Source organism: Agelaius tricolor, unplaced genomic scaffold (genome assembly GCF_023055355.1).
Source record: "Agelaius tricolor isolate 1412-34295 unplaced genomic scaffold, bAgeTri1.0.p SCAF_30, whole genome shotgun sequence".
Lineage (NCBI taxonomy): Eukaryota > Metazoa > Chordata > Aves > Passeriformes > Icteridae > Agelaius > Agelaius tricolor.
Window position 1 is genome coordinate 1,545,802 of NW_027269290.1, and position 16,854 is coordinate 1,562,655.

The window sequence follows — 16,854 nt, forward strand, 5'->3', positions numbered from 1 at the left end:
CAGATCCTGCAGTGCAGAGGGAATCACTGCCTTCTGTCTCCACCCCACTGTGAGGGACTTCCTGGTCTTTCCCAGCATTTCCCCAGACTCCTAAAGGGGAGAGGTGTGAATGGCACACCATGCACACACCCGTGGGCAGTGGGCAGATGCAATTCACAGCGTTGGGAAATCTGGGCACTGATGAGATCTGAAGGTCAGAGATTGATTCTTTCCTTTCACTGCTGCTCTTCTGCACAGGCAGAGCTCCATGCACCCAGAGTGGCATCAGCAGAAGTTGGGAGCTCTTGTCAGGTGGCTCTTAAAACCACAGACTGTGTGACACCTTTCCCCTCAGAGATGGCATCTCTGCAGACACAGAGTGCTTCCCTTCTTCCTCTCTGGGTGTCCTGTCTCACTGATGGCTGCAGGGAATCGCATTCCCTTGGCCACATTTGCTCCAGTGCTAGAAGTGACAGTCCCTGACTTAGCTGGGTCAGAATTCAACACAGGGATTTGGGTTTTAGTGTGGGGAAGCTTTGCCAGGACCAGGAAGGGATCAGGTCAGCCCCAGTCATGCAGGGATTCATAGGCTCAAGGTCTGAGGTCCATTGGAGCTGGTAGGAGAATCCTCATCGATCTGGAGCCGTTGGATCAGGCTCCTCCTGCAAAAAGGAATTCTGAGATACCAATTAGGTCCGTGCCACTTGAAAGAGATTAAAATGGGCTCAGCCAAGCATCTGGTAGAATCAGCAATAAAAGTCCTGGACTGCCTTTGGTAATGAGCTTCACATCACACGGGAACAATTTTCCCATGAGTTTGCAAAAGGCTCCCCCGCCCTGCTGGGACCTGCTCGGACTTGCAGCCAGGGCTCGTGTGTTGCAGAAAGGTGTCTTTGCAAACAGCTTCACCCATCTTGGGGCTGCCAAGGAGGAGGACAATGCTATGGCCCCTCTAAAACCCAGCAGGTAATCGAGAACCCGTGATTCTGTCTCAGTAAACAGAGACTCCCCCCTCCCCTCAGTGAGTGCACTGCAGAGCAAATCCCAGCTTTAGATAAACAACGAGTTCCTCTTCCAGGCTTCCTGAGTCGATTTCAGCAGATGCCCAGGGGCTCCACAGCTCTGCCAAGCTTCTGACAGCCCTACAGAATAATCCCAGCTTAAACTGACTCATAAAGAAAACCAGCAGGGCTCACATCTGACAAGCTGCTCTCTGTCCTGTGGCTGCTGCCAGCGGCTCCACTGAGCAAAAAGATCACCCTGCACCTTCCCACTGCAGCCCTGTCCATCCCTCACTGTCCCCAGGGTTTCTGAACCCGGGAAAATAAATTGAAATGAGGATGACATCACCTCAGAAGGAAATATATGGTAGATCATGACTTCGTGGAAGGTCACTTCACTGTTGCTGTGTGTGTGCTGCATCCCAAGCAATGGGATGCAGAGAGCCTGTGTGTGTGGTGATTCTGGATTTTATCCTGGGCAGCAGAGAGCTTGTCCCACTGCCAGAGAGCCCCCAAGACTCATCACATTCTACTGTGATGTGCCTCACCCTGGCTCTCCTTTCCACCTGCAACCACCCAACCCCAGGAGCTCTGCAGGAGGCTCCAAACCTGCCCCTACCCCGCTCAGCACCTGGTTTGTTCTATGTCCCCTGGAGAAGGCACAGAGAGAAGCTGCTCCCCTTTTGTCCCCTTGCAGCACTTCACCTGTTTAGATGCACATCTGAAAATCTGAAAACTACTCAAATAACAGTGATCTGGGCATCAGCAGAGCTGGACTAAAGGGCTTAGTCCCACCCAGGTGGTGCCAGGGAAGGGTTTCAGCCGTTACCTCTGCAGCTCTCTGGGACACAGCTGAGAGGATTCCCTGCATTCCTGAAGATCAGTTTGTTAATGGAAATATTTGGCTTAATTAATTAACATAATGACAATTCTGCAGAGTGTTGGAGGCAGGAATGGTGCTGAGTGTGCGGGGGCTGGGATGGAGTTAGGGCAGAGCTGAGGGACTTCAGGGTGAGCCAGCAGAGGATTCCCATTTCCCCATCACAGAGTGTTTCTAGGTTAGGAAATATGGAAATTTTTTTTTCAGTGGCATGAACTATTACACCAGACACAGGCTTTTCACAATTCCAAGGAAATGATTAGGAGCCAGTGTTGACTTTTCTCTCCCAGCCAAAGGGACCCTTGGGTGGCCTTTGCAGAAAGCAGCACCCAAAGTGCCACTGCTTAGAGTTGGATGAGAAAAAACCACTTTGATCCAACAGGAGACCATGGAGGAGCTTTCCCAGGATAATCAAAGGGAGATGGGGAAGGCAGTTTTATTCCTTAGTTCTTTTTATCCCTGTTTGCTGTATGTCTTGGAGATCTCCTTGCCAGACTGCTGAGGGGATGCAGAGCACAAACTCAGCATCAAGGGGCAAACAGCCCTAGAACAGTTTCTTTTCCTTTCTGGAGCACACACCTGAATGAGTTGTCTCACATTTGGACATAACCCTGCAGGCTCCCACAAGCCAGCACTGACATCCCAAAGATTTAACCTTGCAGAAGATTGAATTCAATCCTGGTGTGGCAAACTTGATGCAAATCTGGAGGACTTCTGATGAAGGCATTTTGAACTGACAGCAGGGCAGCTAAAGCCATCTTTTTGTTTTGCTAATTGTTGATGGTTTATTTTACCATCATCTTTTATCCTTTCTTTTTTATTTCCTTTCTTAGTCATCTCAGTTTTTATTGCATATTCCCCATTGTTCCTAGAGCATCCCATTATCTGAGCAGATACTACACGCCTTGTAACTCATAAGCTGATATTCATTGTCTCCACTTGTTTCTTGGCACAAGAAACAAGATTCAAGAATCCCTTCTTACTCATTTTTCACTCCCTTTACTCCCTTTCTAATAGATGGGATGGAGGAGAAAGGAGCATAAGGAAATTAAAAATAAGTGCAGGGACTGCTGGAAGGTCAGAATGGGGCATCAAGCTCCATGATGGTGAGAGATATGCAGTGAGGTCCTGTAGTTACAGTGTGGGTTAGACCCTGTGTGTTGGGAATAAAGCACTTTCTCTATTGCCAGGGTCACATTGCAGCTTTCAGTTCTAATTAAAGCTCCTGGATGCCACATCCTGATCCCTCAGTGTCCCTGACACCCAGGTGGGGTTTGGCTCCTTTGTAAGGGCTGCAGGTTGGATAACCTCTCTCGGGGGTCTCTGTGGTCCTGGCCAACCCCAAGATGTGTCAGAGTCTCTTTTCCCAGCCTGGCAACCAAAGAAGGAGTCAGGATTCTTCTGTTCTGGTTTCCAAGGTTGTTTGTTTTCTGTTATCTATAACATTCTTTCCCTGGCCTGCTGAGGTCTGTTCAGCAGGTCAGTCAGTGGCACGCTGCCCTCCTTCAGGGCGGGGTTATGTTTTTATACTAAAAACTACCTGTACTTTATTTACAATTATTTTCCAATAGCTATCACCTATGTTAGGCAGTGTGTTCCTACTCTAATCCAATCCAAAAGTGCCACCATCACCCAGAAGATGGAGGCTAGGAAGAAGGAGAAAGGACAAGGCACACCCAAATTCCTCCGTCTTGGCACCCCAAGCCCCATTCTAAAAACCCCAAAATTCTACTTTTCACCCTGTGACAAGCTATCATTCTACTTAAACTTTCGTGGCTTGTAATTCCTCATGTAAGGTTGGTAATATTTTCTGTGGGTCAAAATCAAAGGCACAGGGGTCTTGGGCTCTGTGCCAAGGTCTCTGAGCCTCCTGACAGAGGCTCGAGCCATCCAGGGCAGCCAGAGGGATGTCCTGGATTCCAACAAACCTCCCATCAATTTTGGGCACGAAAACACTTTGGGAAGCCCAGGAAAGTGGTAACAGGCAGCCAGGGGGGCCTGGCTGTGCCCAGCTCAGCCCTAAAGCCGTGTTTGTGTTTGGCAGCTGTGAAAAACGCCAATCACTTGTTTTTAAAATTTTAAAAATTTAATAGTAATAAAATGGTTATAAAAAATATTAATACAATTAGCGTAATAACAATTTGGACAAATTGAATTAGGATAATATGAGACAATAAATACAAAGAGTTATGGACATCTGGGTACCTTTTTCTGGGCAGCATGAGCCCAAAAAAGGACACCCGTTAACACAGGATTAACCCTTAAAAACAATAGCTTGTTGCATATCCATACACTTCATACATGATACATAAATTCCATTCAAACACAGGATTCTGTCTGGTCATCATCAACTTCTTCCTCCGAATCCTAACAGCGCCTTTGAGGCAGGAAGATGTTCATTTCTTCTGATAAGAGGGCAATAAATTCTTTTTCTCTGAAGATTTAGGTGTCCTGTGGCTGCTATCTCACTGCGAGCCCTTTCTTTAAAAAAAGCATCCTACATAGCATAGTTTCTATTTTAACATTTTTTATAACTAAAACTATATTTAACACAGTACTTAAGAGAATTAATACAGCATTACTTTCTAACACAACACATATACTATTCATTTTAATATTTGCGAAAAGCCAATCCTTAAATGCCTGCATTTTTCCCAATAGCTCTACAACGGGACGCTGAAGCGGGACGTGGAGAGCCGGCGCTACAGCTCCTACAGCCAGATGGAGGGCTGGGCCAGCCGGGCCCACAGCAAGGCGCTGTGCAGCCCCCGGGCCGGCAGCGACTACTGCTTCGTGCAGAACATCAAGAGCAGCCGCAGCGAGCCCGACCTCTACTGCGAGCCGCCCCGCGGCACCCTGCGCAAGGCCCATGGCGGCGGCCGCGCCGAGCACAAGGCCACCCTCAACCGCCAGAGCATCTACAGCAGCTGCAGCACCCAGCAGGGAACCAGCAGGACCAGCAAAAAGGTGCCAGCACGGGCCCTGTCCTGCCCCTCGAGCAACAAGCCCGACGTGGTCTATGCCCAGCCCGTGATGAGCTGCAAGCAGGACGGGGTCTATGGACAGGCCCAGTCCAGCTCCAAGTAAGTGCTCCTGTTATAAATAAGAAGCTTGACTAGGCCAATATTCAAGCAGCAATCAATTTATTAATTAATATGGTAAAGTATGAGCAATACAGCGCTGGGTACAGTGGGGGAAGTTTTCCCTCCAACTGCACACCGATAGTTGAGGCTTACAGGTATTTATAGGGGTACTCATCAGCTTTCTCAGCAGTTTCTATTCCAATTTTTACTCATCAGCAGTTTCTATTCCCAATTTTTACATCACAATTCTATACACTATTGTGATTTAGTTTTTCTCAGGATGTATCCCAAAAGGAGTATCCCAGATGGTGCTGGTCTGGTTTCCAAAAGAAGGAAGAAGAATCCCATGTGGTGAGGTCCAGCTCTCCAGATGTGGATCCACCTTTTAATTGCAAGGACTATAAATCTCATAACAGTGATGTCCAGCTTCCCTTGGTTGAAACCATAAATCCTTGAGTTGATGTTCACCTTCCTTTCTCAAGCTGTTTTTCTCTGCTTTATTAAGGCGTGAGATAAGCATGTTTCCTTTATATATATTCCAAAGCTATAGTTTCAAGGATACAAGCAATATTCTAAAATTATACTTCAAAAGGTTATTATTGCAGAACTCTTTAAGGATTAACTACAAGCAAAAAGCAACATCCTTAACACCTTAATTCCAATGCTCCTAAATCAACGAAGGTTAATTGCAAACAAAAGATAGGTTCAAATTTTTCCATGCTTTACTTTCCTCAGTTATTATTAGAATTCGCAACTGTCCCATGGTCGGTCTCCACACATATCACAATCACAAATATACACGTTGCCTGTATGTACCTGACACGAAACACAGCTTTGTATTTCACACTCTGACCCTGAGGGAGCCTGGGCAGTGCTGGGAGCTCTGCCCACCAGAGCCGGGCACCTGAGCTGCTGCAGAGCCCTCACCAGCACATCCTGCAGCAAAGTGGGTCAGATGAGTCACTCTTCAGAGCTTTATTGCATTTCCTGGGCTGTGGAGGGGAACTGATAGGACTGGCTCAGTGCAGATATCATTGCACTGCTGTAGCTCTGTGATATTGGGCAACACAATCCCTCAGTGTCTGTGGTGGCATTAACCCACAATGATAGGAGGATGGGGAGGTGAAGAGCAGAAGGCCTGGTGTGCAGTCATGGTGTCTGTCCTGGCTGTCTTGCTGCTTCGGCCTGGCAGAAAACTTACTCAAAAAAAAAACCTGTCTTGGAAGGAGTCAGCTCCTGAGGGTCTGACTCAGAGCAGAGCTGAGAGCCTGCTAAGCAGTGATGTTTCCCTCTCTTCTCTCCACCCAGCCTCTGCTTCATTTGCCCAAAAGGTCTGATTTTGGTTCCAGAAAAAAAACTGAGTCATAAATTGAAATAAATATCCTAATTGGAATAATCTGACTAACCAGGAAAGAGGAGCCAGTGGAAGCTGTTCAATTCTTTCCTGTCCAGAGCATCCAGTCCCATTTGGGATAGGAAATATATAAGGGTGGAGGATAGTCCATGTTTGAGCATCAGATCTCTTCTTGTAGATGTTGCCTACAAGCACAGGGTGTGCAGTCACAGCAGTGAGCTCAGAGCCTCCCAAGGCTGTACCTGTGAATGCAGCAGAGTTCCCACTGGCAATCACCTGGTTTGGGTGGTGACTGAACACTGCCCCAATGCCCTGTGCTACCTCCAGCTCTGGAGCACCAGCCATGTTCTGTTGCAGTCTTGGGAGAGACTTGGTCTGCACAAACCATAGTCTTGGAAGCCTTGGAAGACCATGGTTTGCATGTTTTGAACTGCAAAACATTGCAGTGAAAGCTGGAGAAGGAGGGGCTGCAGCTTCCACAAGAGTTCCCAGGGCTACTGCAGTTCCTGTGCTGCATCACCATCACACAGGACTTGCTCTGCACCAGCCCAGAAGCTCTCACAACTCCCTGACAGGGGGAATTTTGTCACACAAACAGTAAAAGCTCCCAAACTCATTCCTGGTGGTCCCTGGTCCCAAGGAGAAATTTCCCACTGCAGGAGGTGTGAGAGACTGTCAGGGCTCATAGACTTTATCAGAACTCCTAGCAAAAGTCTGAAACTGTAGAGTTGTTGCCCCAAGGAATGATGGAGATGCTGAGAAAATCCCCTTCTCTTTCAGCAGCATAAGCCACACTGTGCCCTTTTCCACATCTGAATGTCCCAGGTTATTCTGGCTGAGCCTCCCTCCTTTGGGATTCAGTAGGAGGGTATATCCCAGAGCATGGATGCCAAGAAACATCACTGCCCCATTAGAATGTTATCATGAGCCCTTGGCTGCCCATGTGCCCAGTTACTCCATGTTTGATACATGCCAAATTAGCCCTGGCCAGCCCAGAGCACTGGTGGCCTTGTCTTGCTGCTGTCAGCAGCTCTGTAAATCCTCTGGAACAGGATCCAGAGATGTTACACAAACTGGAAGTGATCTGTTCTATGCAATTCTCACTGAAGAACAGAAAAGTGTAGTGGGAAGGATGGCAGAATGCCTGAACTCAAGGCTGCAGCTGCCTTCTCCTAGGGAGGACACAGGTTTGAAGCAAAAGTCCTGGCAGGCTCTGGCCACAGCCATGGTCAGGGGCTTGGTCATGGCTTTGGAGAGGTCACTTGGAGAATGATGGCATTTTCTGAGAGGAGAGCTGCTGTTTTGAGAGGGATCCTCTCCAGCTCTGGTTGCCCTTGGTTAGGGAGTGGCTCCATTTACACACTCCTGGCTTGGGGCACAGCTCATCTGGCAGAACTGGTTCTGCTGTGGAAACCTCAGGTTCCAAGCTGGGCTCCAGGTTGGGCTTCAAGCTGTGGGCTCAGCTGGGGCTGTGTTCCCTGGTTGAATCTGATGTGGCTGTGGCACAGCCCCTGCTCTGCCTGAAGCTCTGCAGAGCTGGGCTGGTGCAGGGGGCACCTGGTACAGGAGTTGTGCTCAGAGAGGAGGAGGTTGTCCTTAAAGCTTTGGAGACATACAAAGTTGTCCTTTTTGGAAAAATGACTCTTTTGGATGACAGCCCTCAGAAGTGTCTTGCAGGGCACTGTTGGCCTTGCTCCCAGTGTGCTCTTGTTGGGGAGGGGCTTCTGAGGTTGGTCAGGAACATGTCTGGGCTCTCCTTGCTATGTAGGGCTGTTGTGTCTGGAGGATTCTTCACCTAGAGATTTCAATCTTCCCTTGGCTCCCCCAATGCTGAGTAAGGAGAGCTTTGCTTGTAGGTACCCCATTATTAACCTCCACATGCAGGGTCACAGCTGCTGCCAGTTCCCAGTCTGGGGCTCTGTCCTTCCATTCTGGTCATTCTCCAGGTGCAGTTTGTGCCTCTGTGACATGGAGAATTCTGTGTTCAGTTTTTGTGCTGCAGATCTCCTATTTTGGGATCTGTTGGATGTCTTGTCTGCAGGTTTGCCAATAGCCTGCAAGAGCTAGGGAAGGGCTGGATGCTTTTCATGCTTTCTGAGGTGATCCATGGGGTGATTTCCATTGCTTTGAGAGGGATTGCAGTGGGACCTGTGCTCCACTGGGTCTGTCTGTGATACAAAACTCTGTAATGCCCATGGACTGGCTCCAGAGTGGTGCTTCTCAGTCATCCTCTGCTGTGGATCTGGTCTCCCTGGATGGTGTGAGAAGAAAAATGGGTCACTGAGTGTTCTCAGGTGGCAACAGTGGTGTGCAGGTATCAAAATTATGAGTGCGCAATAACTGTCAAACTGTCTGTGCTGAGCAGTCCCTCTGTATTTGGTGACAAAGTTATTTAATTTCCACAAATGGTCTTGATTATGTGATTGCTGCCATTTATTGAACTGGGTTTGGCTGTATGAGACAGGGAACAGCTGATAACTGATACCTCTCAGAGTCCTCCCTCTTACAGCAGCAGCTCTGACCAAAGCCCCTTTCTTCCAACTGCCTGCTGAGCAGTGTAACACTGAACTGTTTGTCAGGAAAAGCCATTCTATGATTCCCTTATAAACTAAATCATGACACAGGGGTTTACTCACCCCATGCTGTTGGTCCTGGTGATGAAATCTGAGTTGTGCACTGTTTGCCAGATCAGGAGGTTGAGCACTATTTAGAACTCCTCATGCGGTTTATTCTCCTCCACCAGCCCCAGTCATGATCCTGCCTCAGTGAGCAGAGAGGGACCTTCTCATGTCCATTCCATTTCTTTCATAAAAAATTTCTTCACAGAAAGGGTTGTTTAACATGGGAAGGGGCTGCCCAGGGAGGTGGAGGAGTCCCCATCACTAGAGGTGCCCAAGGAACACCTTGGAGGTGGCGCTAAGTGCTCTGGGCTGTGTGACAAGGTGAGGATTGGCCACAGGTGGACCCAATGGTCTCAGAGGTCTTTTCCAACCTCACTGATTCTGAGATTCCAGACATACTTCACTCAGAGACTTGAGCCTTGGTAATCATTATGTCATATCTGGATCAACATTTCCAAGCTCAGCATCTCTGGCCTGGGCTCAGACGTTCAGGGTGTTCCAGTGGCTCCTGCCCAAAGGCTGCTCTCAATGAGCAGCACTCACATTTTGCAAAATGCAGCTCTCTGGAGTCTGGTAGAGCTGGAGGAATTACCTTGGTGTCCAGGACTCCCTGTTCTCCACAGAACCCTTCTCCTTCCTGATCTCTTGTGACATCCCCCAGAGCTGCAGTATTTCACCCTAGAAGCTGCAGCAGTGGTGATTTCAGCAGCTGGTGGAGACTACCCACATCTGCCCACTTTGAACCATTTCCTCTGCTGGGTGGCACTTGCAGCATGCTCCAGGTGAAGGGCAGCACCCTGAGCAGGCAGCTTTTGGCTAAATTACATGTTGCAATGTTATTGATGTTATTGATACTATTTATGCCCACTCAGGATAAAAGTTTCTACATCCTGCTTGGTCATCAGGGAACAGTGGTAAGAAGCAGTAACAAACAATGGGATGTTTAATTCTCCTGGGAAATTTGGAGTCTTTGTGCCCCTCCAACTGGAACCTGAGGTACAAGAAATCTGTGTCCACTAGGGACTGATATTGTATTAACTCTGCTTAGAGCTGTTGTACTTTGTGCTTCAGGGACCTCATTGGCAGGGACAGGGCAAGGTGGTGGCCATGGTGTCTGTGGCCATGGTGTCTGAGCTGGTCACACCACTTCAGGACATGCCTCTCTCTGAGCTGAGGTGCCCAGTGCCAGTGGGGCTGAATTCAGAGACAGGTCCCTGAGTTACTCCCCAACAAAGCCAACACCTCTTGCTGTTCTCAGGGCACCCCAGATGTCTGAGCTGCAGACATGGCTGAGAGCCCAGACTCATCCCACCCCTGGAGAAGGGGGTTTTCTCCTTTGGGAGCATGGAATGGGGAGCTGGGTGTCTGCAGACAGTCCCTGGCTGAGGGTTTGCTGATCTGGATCAGGAGCCTTTAATGGCCACCTGCAAACCCACACTTACCTTTGGCCCCATTGGGAGATGTGGATGCTCTTCCCTTTGGAGACCTCTGAGTGTGGAGGAGACTGAAACACCTCATTAGAGGCCATGTGAGTGTCTCTCCAGGCACCTGGGAATCCAGAACATCTCAGAGTTGCTCTGTCAGAGGTCTTGGATGCCTCAGCTGGCAGCTGTGCAGGGGGAAGTGCAGACTGGGACAACCCTTTGGGATTTCTTGGTGCCACATTTGGCTCTGGTGACACTGACCTGGGCCTGGCTGAGCTGCTGCAGTCTCTGTGCTGTGCCTGAAGCTCAGGGACACTGTGTCCCCAACAACCATTCCCTCCTGAGCTCAGCTTCTCTGGCAGTACTGCAAACAGAGGGAAGGACAGGAGTGGTTGAAACAGTCAGGAAAGGTGCTGAGGGTGATTTCTGATCTATCTCTTGTCTTTTGGGATAATGAAAGCTGATCAATATCAAAACATTCATTTTTCAGGGCTAAGCCAGGCAGTGAAAGCAGAACTGAGTACAATGAAAGGCACCTTCATTTTGGTTTGTTTTTATTTGGGATAGAATGCTGGGATGTGCTGAACACTGTTTTGAGAGTCTCTACTCTGATTTTATTAATGAACAATGGAATTTGTTAATTCCTCCTCTCTTGGGAGCTGTAGCCATAACAAGTAGGACAGAAACTTAGATGGGAATTAACACAAAACAATCTGCTCATGAAAGGTGAGAGAAATTGCCTTTCTTTGATACTGATCCTCTTCAGTATTTGTTTGCCTTCCATTCCAGAATCTGATCTTCTTTGTCTCCATTGAATAATTTCTAGCTGAGGTCTCTTCCTAGTCTGCTTCTTTCTTGTGGAAGAACAACCTTTGGAGCTCTTCCTACCAGTCACATTGCCCAGGCTGGAGATGGCTCAGTCCAAGAGTTTGTCTTGAAGCAGGTTGTTGTTCCCACAGTGTGAATCTGGTTGGGGATATCCCTGACTGGCTGAGGAACAATCTCCCCTTTGCTGGACTTTGCCAGGGTGATTTTATTCTCAGGTAGGAGAAATCCCTGCTGCTTCCTGGGCAGTGTGACTGAGCCTGACTGCTGACCTGCTGTGAATTTCTGCTGAGGACACAGCAGGGAAAAGGGAACCTTCCCCATTTTCTCCCACAGAACTGCACCTGCATCCCCAGTTTTTCCCATCTGAAGGAGGCTTTGTCCCTCTATGGAGTGGATGTGAAGAAAATTGCCTTCTTTGAGCAGCTGGACCAAGTGGACATCCTTCTGTCTCAGAAAAAGTGCATTTGATTCAATAATTTTAAAGCAAAATAGATTCACTATGATTACATGGCCACTGATCTGGTATTTTTACCAATCTGCCTCTCTTCCCATACCTCCAATCCAGGTCCCAATTCCCAAAGGAGAAGCCCCTCCCTGGTGCAGGATCCATCAGTTCTCAGCTCAGATCGTCTCGGGAGCATGAAAAAAACCTGAGAAAAAATCACATCCTGGATCCAACCCAAGGGTTTCTGTGGCTCCATAATTTCTAGTTTACTTAGTCTTTCCAGTTTTGTGTCTCCTTGTTGCAAGTTTAATGGAAGTTCCTTGGTGCCAGGTTTTGATAGACGTTCAAACTGATGAAAAGTCTTATGAGGAAGAGGTGTTTTATTGCAGTGTAGAAATAAAAGTGGAATGAGGTTTACCCAGCCTTAGACATGGAATGTTTAAGACAGCAGCTGCAGACTGTTGTCTTTCATTCCTGCATACCAAGAGAGGCAGAGGTGTCTCCAGAGGGCAGGGCTTCCTTTCCTAGGCAAAATGTCCAAGACACAAAAGCAAGGTGGTTTTTGGAATCACTGATTTCTTTCCACTGACTCCACAGGTGCTTGACTGAGTGATGCAGGCTTAGTGTAACTTTATGCCAGTGAGGGCAGTGGTGACCAGAGTCCTTCATGCTGCCTTTTGTGTGAAATTCCCTGTGGAATTGTGCATATTATTCCCTGCTCTGTGCTGTGTGGAGGGGAGCCCTTAGATTCATAAGGAGAAATGTTTTATCTCATTGCAAGTGCTGCTGGTGGTGACCACATGTCCTTTCAGACCTTTACATTTCTTTGGCACTCAGTCAAAGCAACTCTGTCCATCCCATGCCTGGAAGTGCTACTGTCTTGTGGTGAAAGTTAACACTTCAAATGTAATGGTTCATTTAAAGAACTTATTAAAAATCACTGTTCTGTTGGTCTATGGCATTGTCTGAAGATGAGCAGCTCCTCTACAGAGTCACTCCTGGTATACATTATGTGTATAAATAAATGTGGTTCAATCAGGGTCTGATTTCCTGACCTCCAGGTGAAACTCCCCATCAGTCCCAGGGAGTATCATCAGCCTGGCACAGCCACGACTTTGCTGGCCTGGGAAAGCCCTCACACTTCTGGATTCCATCCACTGCTAATGAAGCCTTTCTCATTTGTATCCTGTCACTGCTGACAGTTAAAACCAAACAGGAGTTTGGGTTTTACTGTCCTCAGTCCTGGACAAATTAATGTAGCCACCACTGCTATGAGCTGAGATCCCCGTGCAGCCTGTGCAGGATTCAGCTGCAAGGATGCTGAGAGGAGACAGGAACCTTCAATTACATTAATTTCTATAACTGGAAGCACAAAGAAGCTTTGCTGTTCAGACCCCCCTGAAAGTTTGGACCCTTTTCTAATTCTGTGTGGTTAAAACATCACAGATGGTACTGAATAGGAAGAAGCCAAAAAGAGCAGGACCTTCACGTTACTAAACAAGTGAGAGAACCTCCAGGTGTTTGTATTTCTCCCGAGGTTCCAGTCCTGCCACAAGCCAGAGGAATTCATATCCTTCCTCTTGAGTTGCAGGCTCATTCTTTACCTCTAACAGGGACGATGACAGTGGTCAGCTTTTATAAGAGCTTGGGGCCAGCCAGTGTGAGCATCCCCTGGGAGCAGGATGTCTCAGAGCTATTATTAGCATTTCATAAACTGCTGTTTTGTCCATCCCATCACTCCAGATAGGCCTTTTCCTGAGGGATCTGCTTGAGCTTCCCAAGACCATCAACTGTGCTCACATTTCTGCTTGCACCACCTCTCACATCAAAGAATCCCATGCTGTGGGAAAATCACCTGCCTGTGTTACCTTGTCCTCATCACCTGGCAGATGGTTTCACTCCTGTCCACTCACTCCTTTATTTGGGGAACAGTGAACTGGCTCTCTCTTCATTAAACTTCCACTTTGGGCATGATCAGACATCTACCACCTCAACCCAGTTTTCATTTTCTGTCTCCCTTGCTTGTGGATAGACTGGATCTGGAATTTATTACCCTTAGTGCTCTTCACTGTGTCTTTTCCGTCTTTTACCATCTTTTTTTGAGACAGAGAAATCCACTAGAAGTGCACTGTGTGGTCTGTGTTGCAATGTGATGATATTTCATTATTGATTCCTTCCCAATAATTCCCAGTGCTGACATAGCTGTCTTGTCTGAGCACTCACCCAGTTCTGTATTTCTCTTTGACACAGGATCTGTGGTGATGAGATTGATGCTGGCACCATGACCATCCAGAAGGCCATCCAGCTCCTGTGCTCCTCTGATGACAAGTACCAGGCCATGGGGGCTTACTACCTGCAGCACACCTGCTTCCAGGATGAGTCTGCCAAGCAAGAGGTGAGCAGACTCCTCCAGTGCCTCTTGTGCTGATGGCACAAGAGAGGGATGGGACTGGTTTCCTTAGTGCCAAAGATCCATAGGTTCCCTTGGTTTTTATGAGGGTGCTTTGTACCTCTTTAGTCAGGCTCAGGTATTAATTAAGTAGATTTTTCAGCTATTGATGGCCACTTTCTCACAACAGCAGTTGGTCAGGATTTAATGCCTGGAATAGTTTCTGGGTAGCAGAGAAACTGTTCCTGTTGTCACCATGAACTGTTTTGGCACAGGGTGATGGGGTTTGACAGTGTGGAAGCTGCCATCCAATGTCCTCTCCCGGGGGCAACTGCACCCGGTTCCACATCAATCTTGCACACAGTTCCACATCAGTCTTTCACCCAGCTCCACATCAATCTTTCACTATCTTGGAGCTGCAGAGTCAGAGCCAGACAAAAGCTGCTTTAAATCCCACTGTGAACTTTGCTGGGCATTGGCCAGTGACCCTGCAGCCCTTTGCCAGCCTTTTCCAGACTATTTCAGCCACCTGAGCCAATGGGCTAATAAGTGACCATGTACAAAGATAATTTTGCACATCCATAATGCTGGCTGTCCCATCCTGGAAGTGTCCAAGGCAGGTTGGGCAGCTCTTGGAGCACCCTGGGATAGTGGAAGGTGTCCCTGCCCATGGCAGGGGGTGGGACAGGATGAGTTTTAAGGTCCTTTTCCACCCAAACCCCTCTTTGATTCTGTGATACCTGACCAGAGAAGCTCTTCTTATAACACAGGTTATTTTTCTGATGCTCTTACTCATCAATTCCTTTGCCAACATGCAGCAAAAGAGGCAGACTGAAGGATGGATCTGCTGCGGCAAGGATGTCACCAAAGTTTATCCCCACCCTGGATTTACTGACATGCCAACCCTTTAGAAGTGGCTTTCCCTGTCCTGGCACAGCAGTGGAGCTGGAAGCACTGGCCCGGTGTGGGGCTGTGCTCCTGTGCCCTGGCTGTGCCTGGATGAGTGCAGGTGCCCAGCCCATGTTCAGCTGGTCCATTGTGGGCTGGCCACACCCTTTGTTACCGTTGCAAACCCTCTCTGAGCACTGGGCCGTGCCATCCTTCCCAGGAGGATGTGTCAGAGCAGGTCGGTGACTCATCCCAGCTCGCGCTTGTTTTCCTTCCCTCCCAAAAGGCGCTCGGTCATTGTCTATTGTCAGCAGGCTCAGCCGAGGGGTGTTCGTGGCAGGACGGGCTCCTGCAGAGCACATCCCGCAGCGGGAGCGCTCAGCATTTGGAGAGCTCAGCTGCAGGGATCCGCCTTCAAAGCTCCGTGTGCCGTGTGCGGTGTCCTGCAGGGCTGGGCTCCCTCCACTGCCTGCGGCTGACCTCGAGGCTGGTGACACTGGCCGTGACCATCCCTCTGAGCTCAGCCTGTGATCTCAGGATGCAGATAAATGACCACAGCATGTCATTAGGTAGCTATAAATGGCCTCTGCTCATAGGCAAGGCAGCATTTCCACTCGGTGCAGACTGTGGAGGTGGGTGAAAGTTTGCAGGAGCACATTTCCATCAGCAAAGGACTCTGTCCATGGCCATTACTCACAGACAGCCACTCCTGCAGTTTGAGCTTTTGGCTCCAGCCTCCAGCCCAGGAGCTCTGTGCTTGTGACCCACAGCCTGTGAACCAGACTTGTCACCTCTGGCCCTCATTCCCTGGCAGCTCTGCTTCTTCAGCTCCCCCAGGATGGGCTGTCTGACCCCTGGAACTGCTGGGGCAGTTCTGGGTGTCCCTGTCCCAGCAGTGTCCTGTGCTCTGTGCTGATGGCCTGTGTCCGTTCTGGTGCCGTGCTCATGTCCCATGTCTGTCCCACGTCTCTCCCAGTACTTCATGCTCTTGTTCCATGTCTCTCCCAGTGCTCCATTCTCATGTCCCATGTCTGTCCTGTGTCTGTTCTGGTGCTCCGTGCTCATCTCCCATGTCTGTCCCATGTCTGTCCTGTGTTCTCCCAGTGCTCCATTCTCATGTCCCATGTCTGTCCCATGTCTCTCCTGGTACTCTGTGCTCATGTCCTGTGTCTGTCCCATGTCTCTCCTGGTGCTCCATGCTCATGTCCTGTGTCTGTCCCATGTCTCTCCCAGTGCTCCATGCTCATGTCCCATGTCAGTCCCATGTCTCTCCTGGTGCCCCATGTCTCTCCTGGTGCCCCATGTTCATGTCCCACATCTGTCCCATGTCTGTCCCATGTCTCTCCTGGTACTCTGTGCTCATGTCCCATGTCTGTCCCGTGTCTCTCTGTCCAGGTCTATCGGCTGGGGGGCATTGCCAAGCTCGTGGAGCTGCTCCGCAGCCAGAACCAGAACGTGCAGCGGGCGGCAGCCGGAGCCCTCCGGAACCTGGTGTTCAAGAACCCCACCAACAAGATCGAAACCCGGCGGCAGAACGGGATCAGGGAGTGTGTGAGCCTCCTCCGCAGGACAGGGAACACTGAAATTCAGAAACAGCTCACAGGTACCCCGAGTCTGCTCAGCCATGAGGTTCCCCTTGCCTGCAGCCCTGGTGCTACCCTAGCACAGAGGAGGGATCTTCTGTTCTTCTTGCACCAAAGGGTGACCTAGATCAGAAAGCAGAAGAGGTCCTGGCCCTTCCATGTTCCATAAGGATTCCTGACTTCCTCAGTGCCTGCTGAGGAAGCACCTGCCCCAGGTGCCCTCCCAGTTATGGTCACCCTGCCATTCCCACACCTCCCTGCACCCTGGCCCCTGTGCTGTTCCCAGGAATGGCTGTGGAGCTGCCATCCCAGTAGGGTTGGCTGGGTTCTCTCCTTGGTGCCTCACCTTTGTCTGAGAAGTTGATGGGAGTTTTTTTGT

The 16,854-nt window shown here is 49.2% G+C and overlaps 1 protein-coding gene across 1 annotated transcript in view; it reads left to right on the plus strand.

Moving 5' to 3' along the window:
* The window catches only part of PKP1 (plakophilin 1), a 46,278-nt gene that overhangs the window by 15,432 nt on the left and 13,992 nt on the right, over positions 1 to 16,854 (plus strand). The window contains exons 3-5 of the mRNA XM_071450198.1: positions 4,522 to 4,943; positions 13,866 to 14,010; positions 16,288 to 16,495. Coding sequence (XP_071306299.1) covers positions 4,522 to 4,943; positions 13,866 to 14,010; positions 16,288 to 16,495 — 775 coding nt within the window. The remainder of the gene's footprint in view (positions 1 to 4,521; positions 4,944 to 13,865; positions 14,011 to 16,287; positions 16,496 to 16,854) is intronic.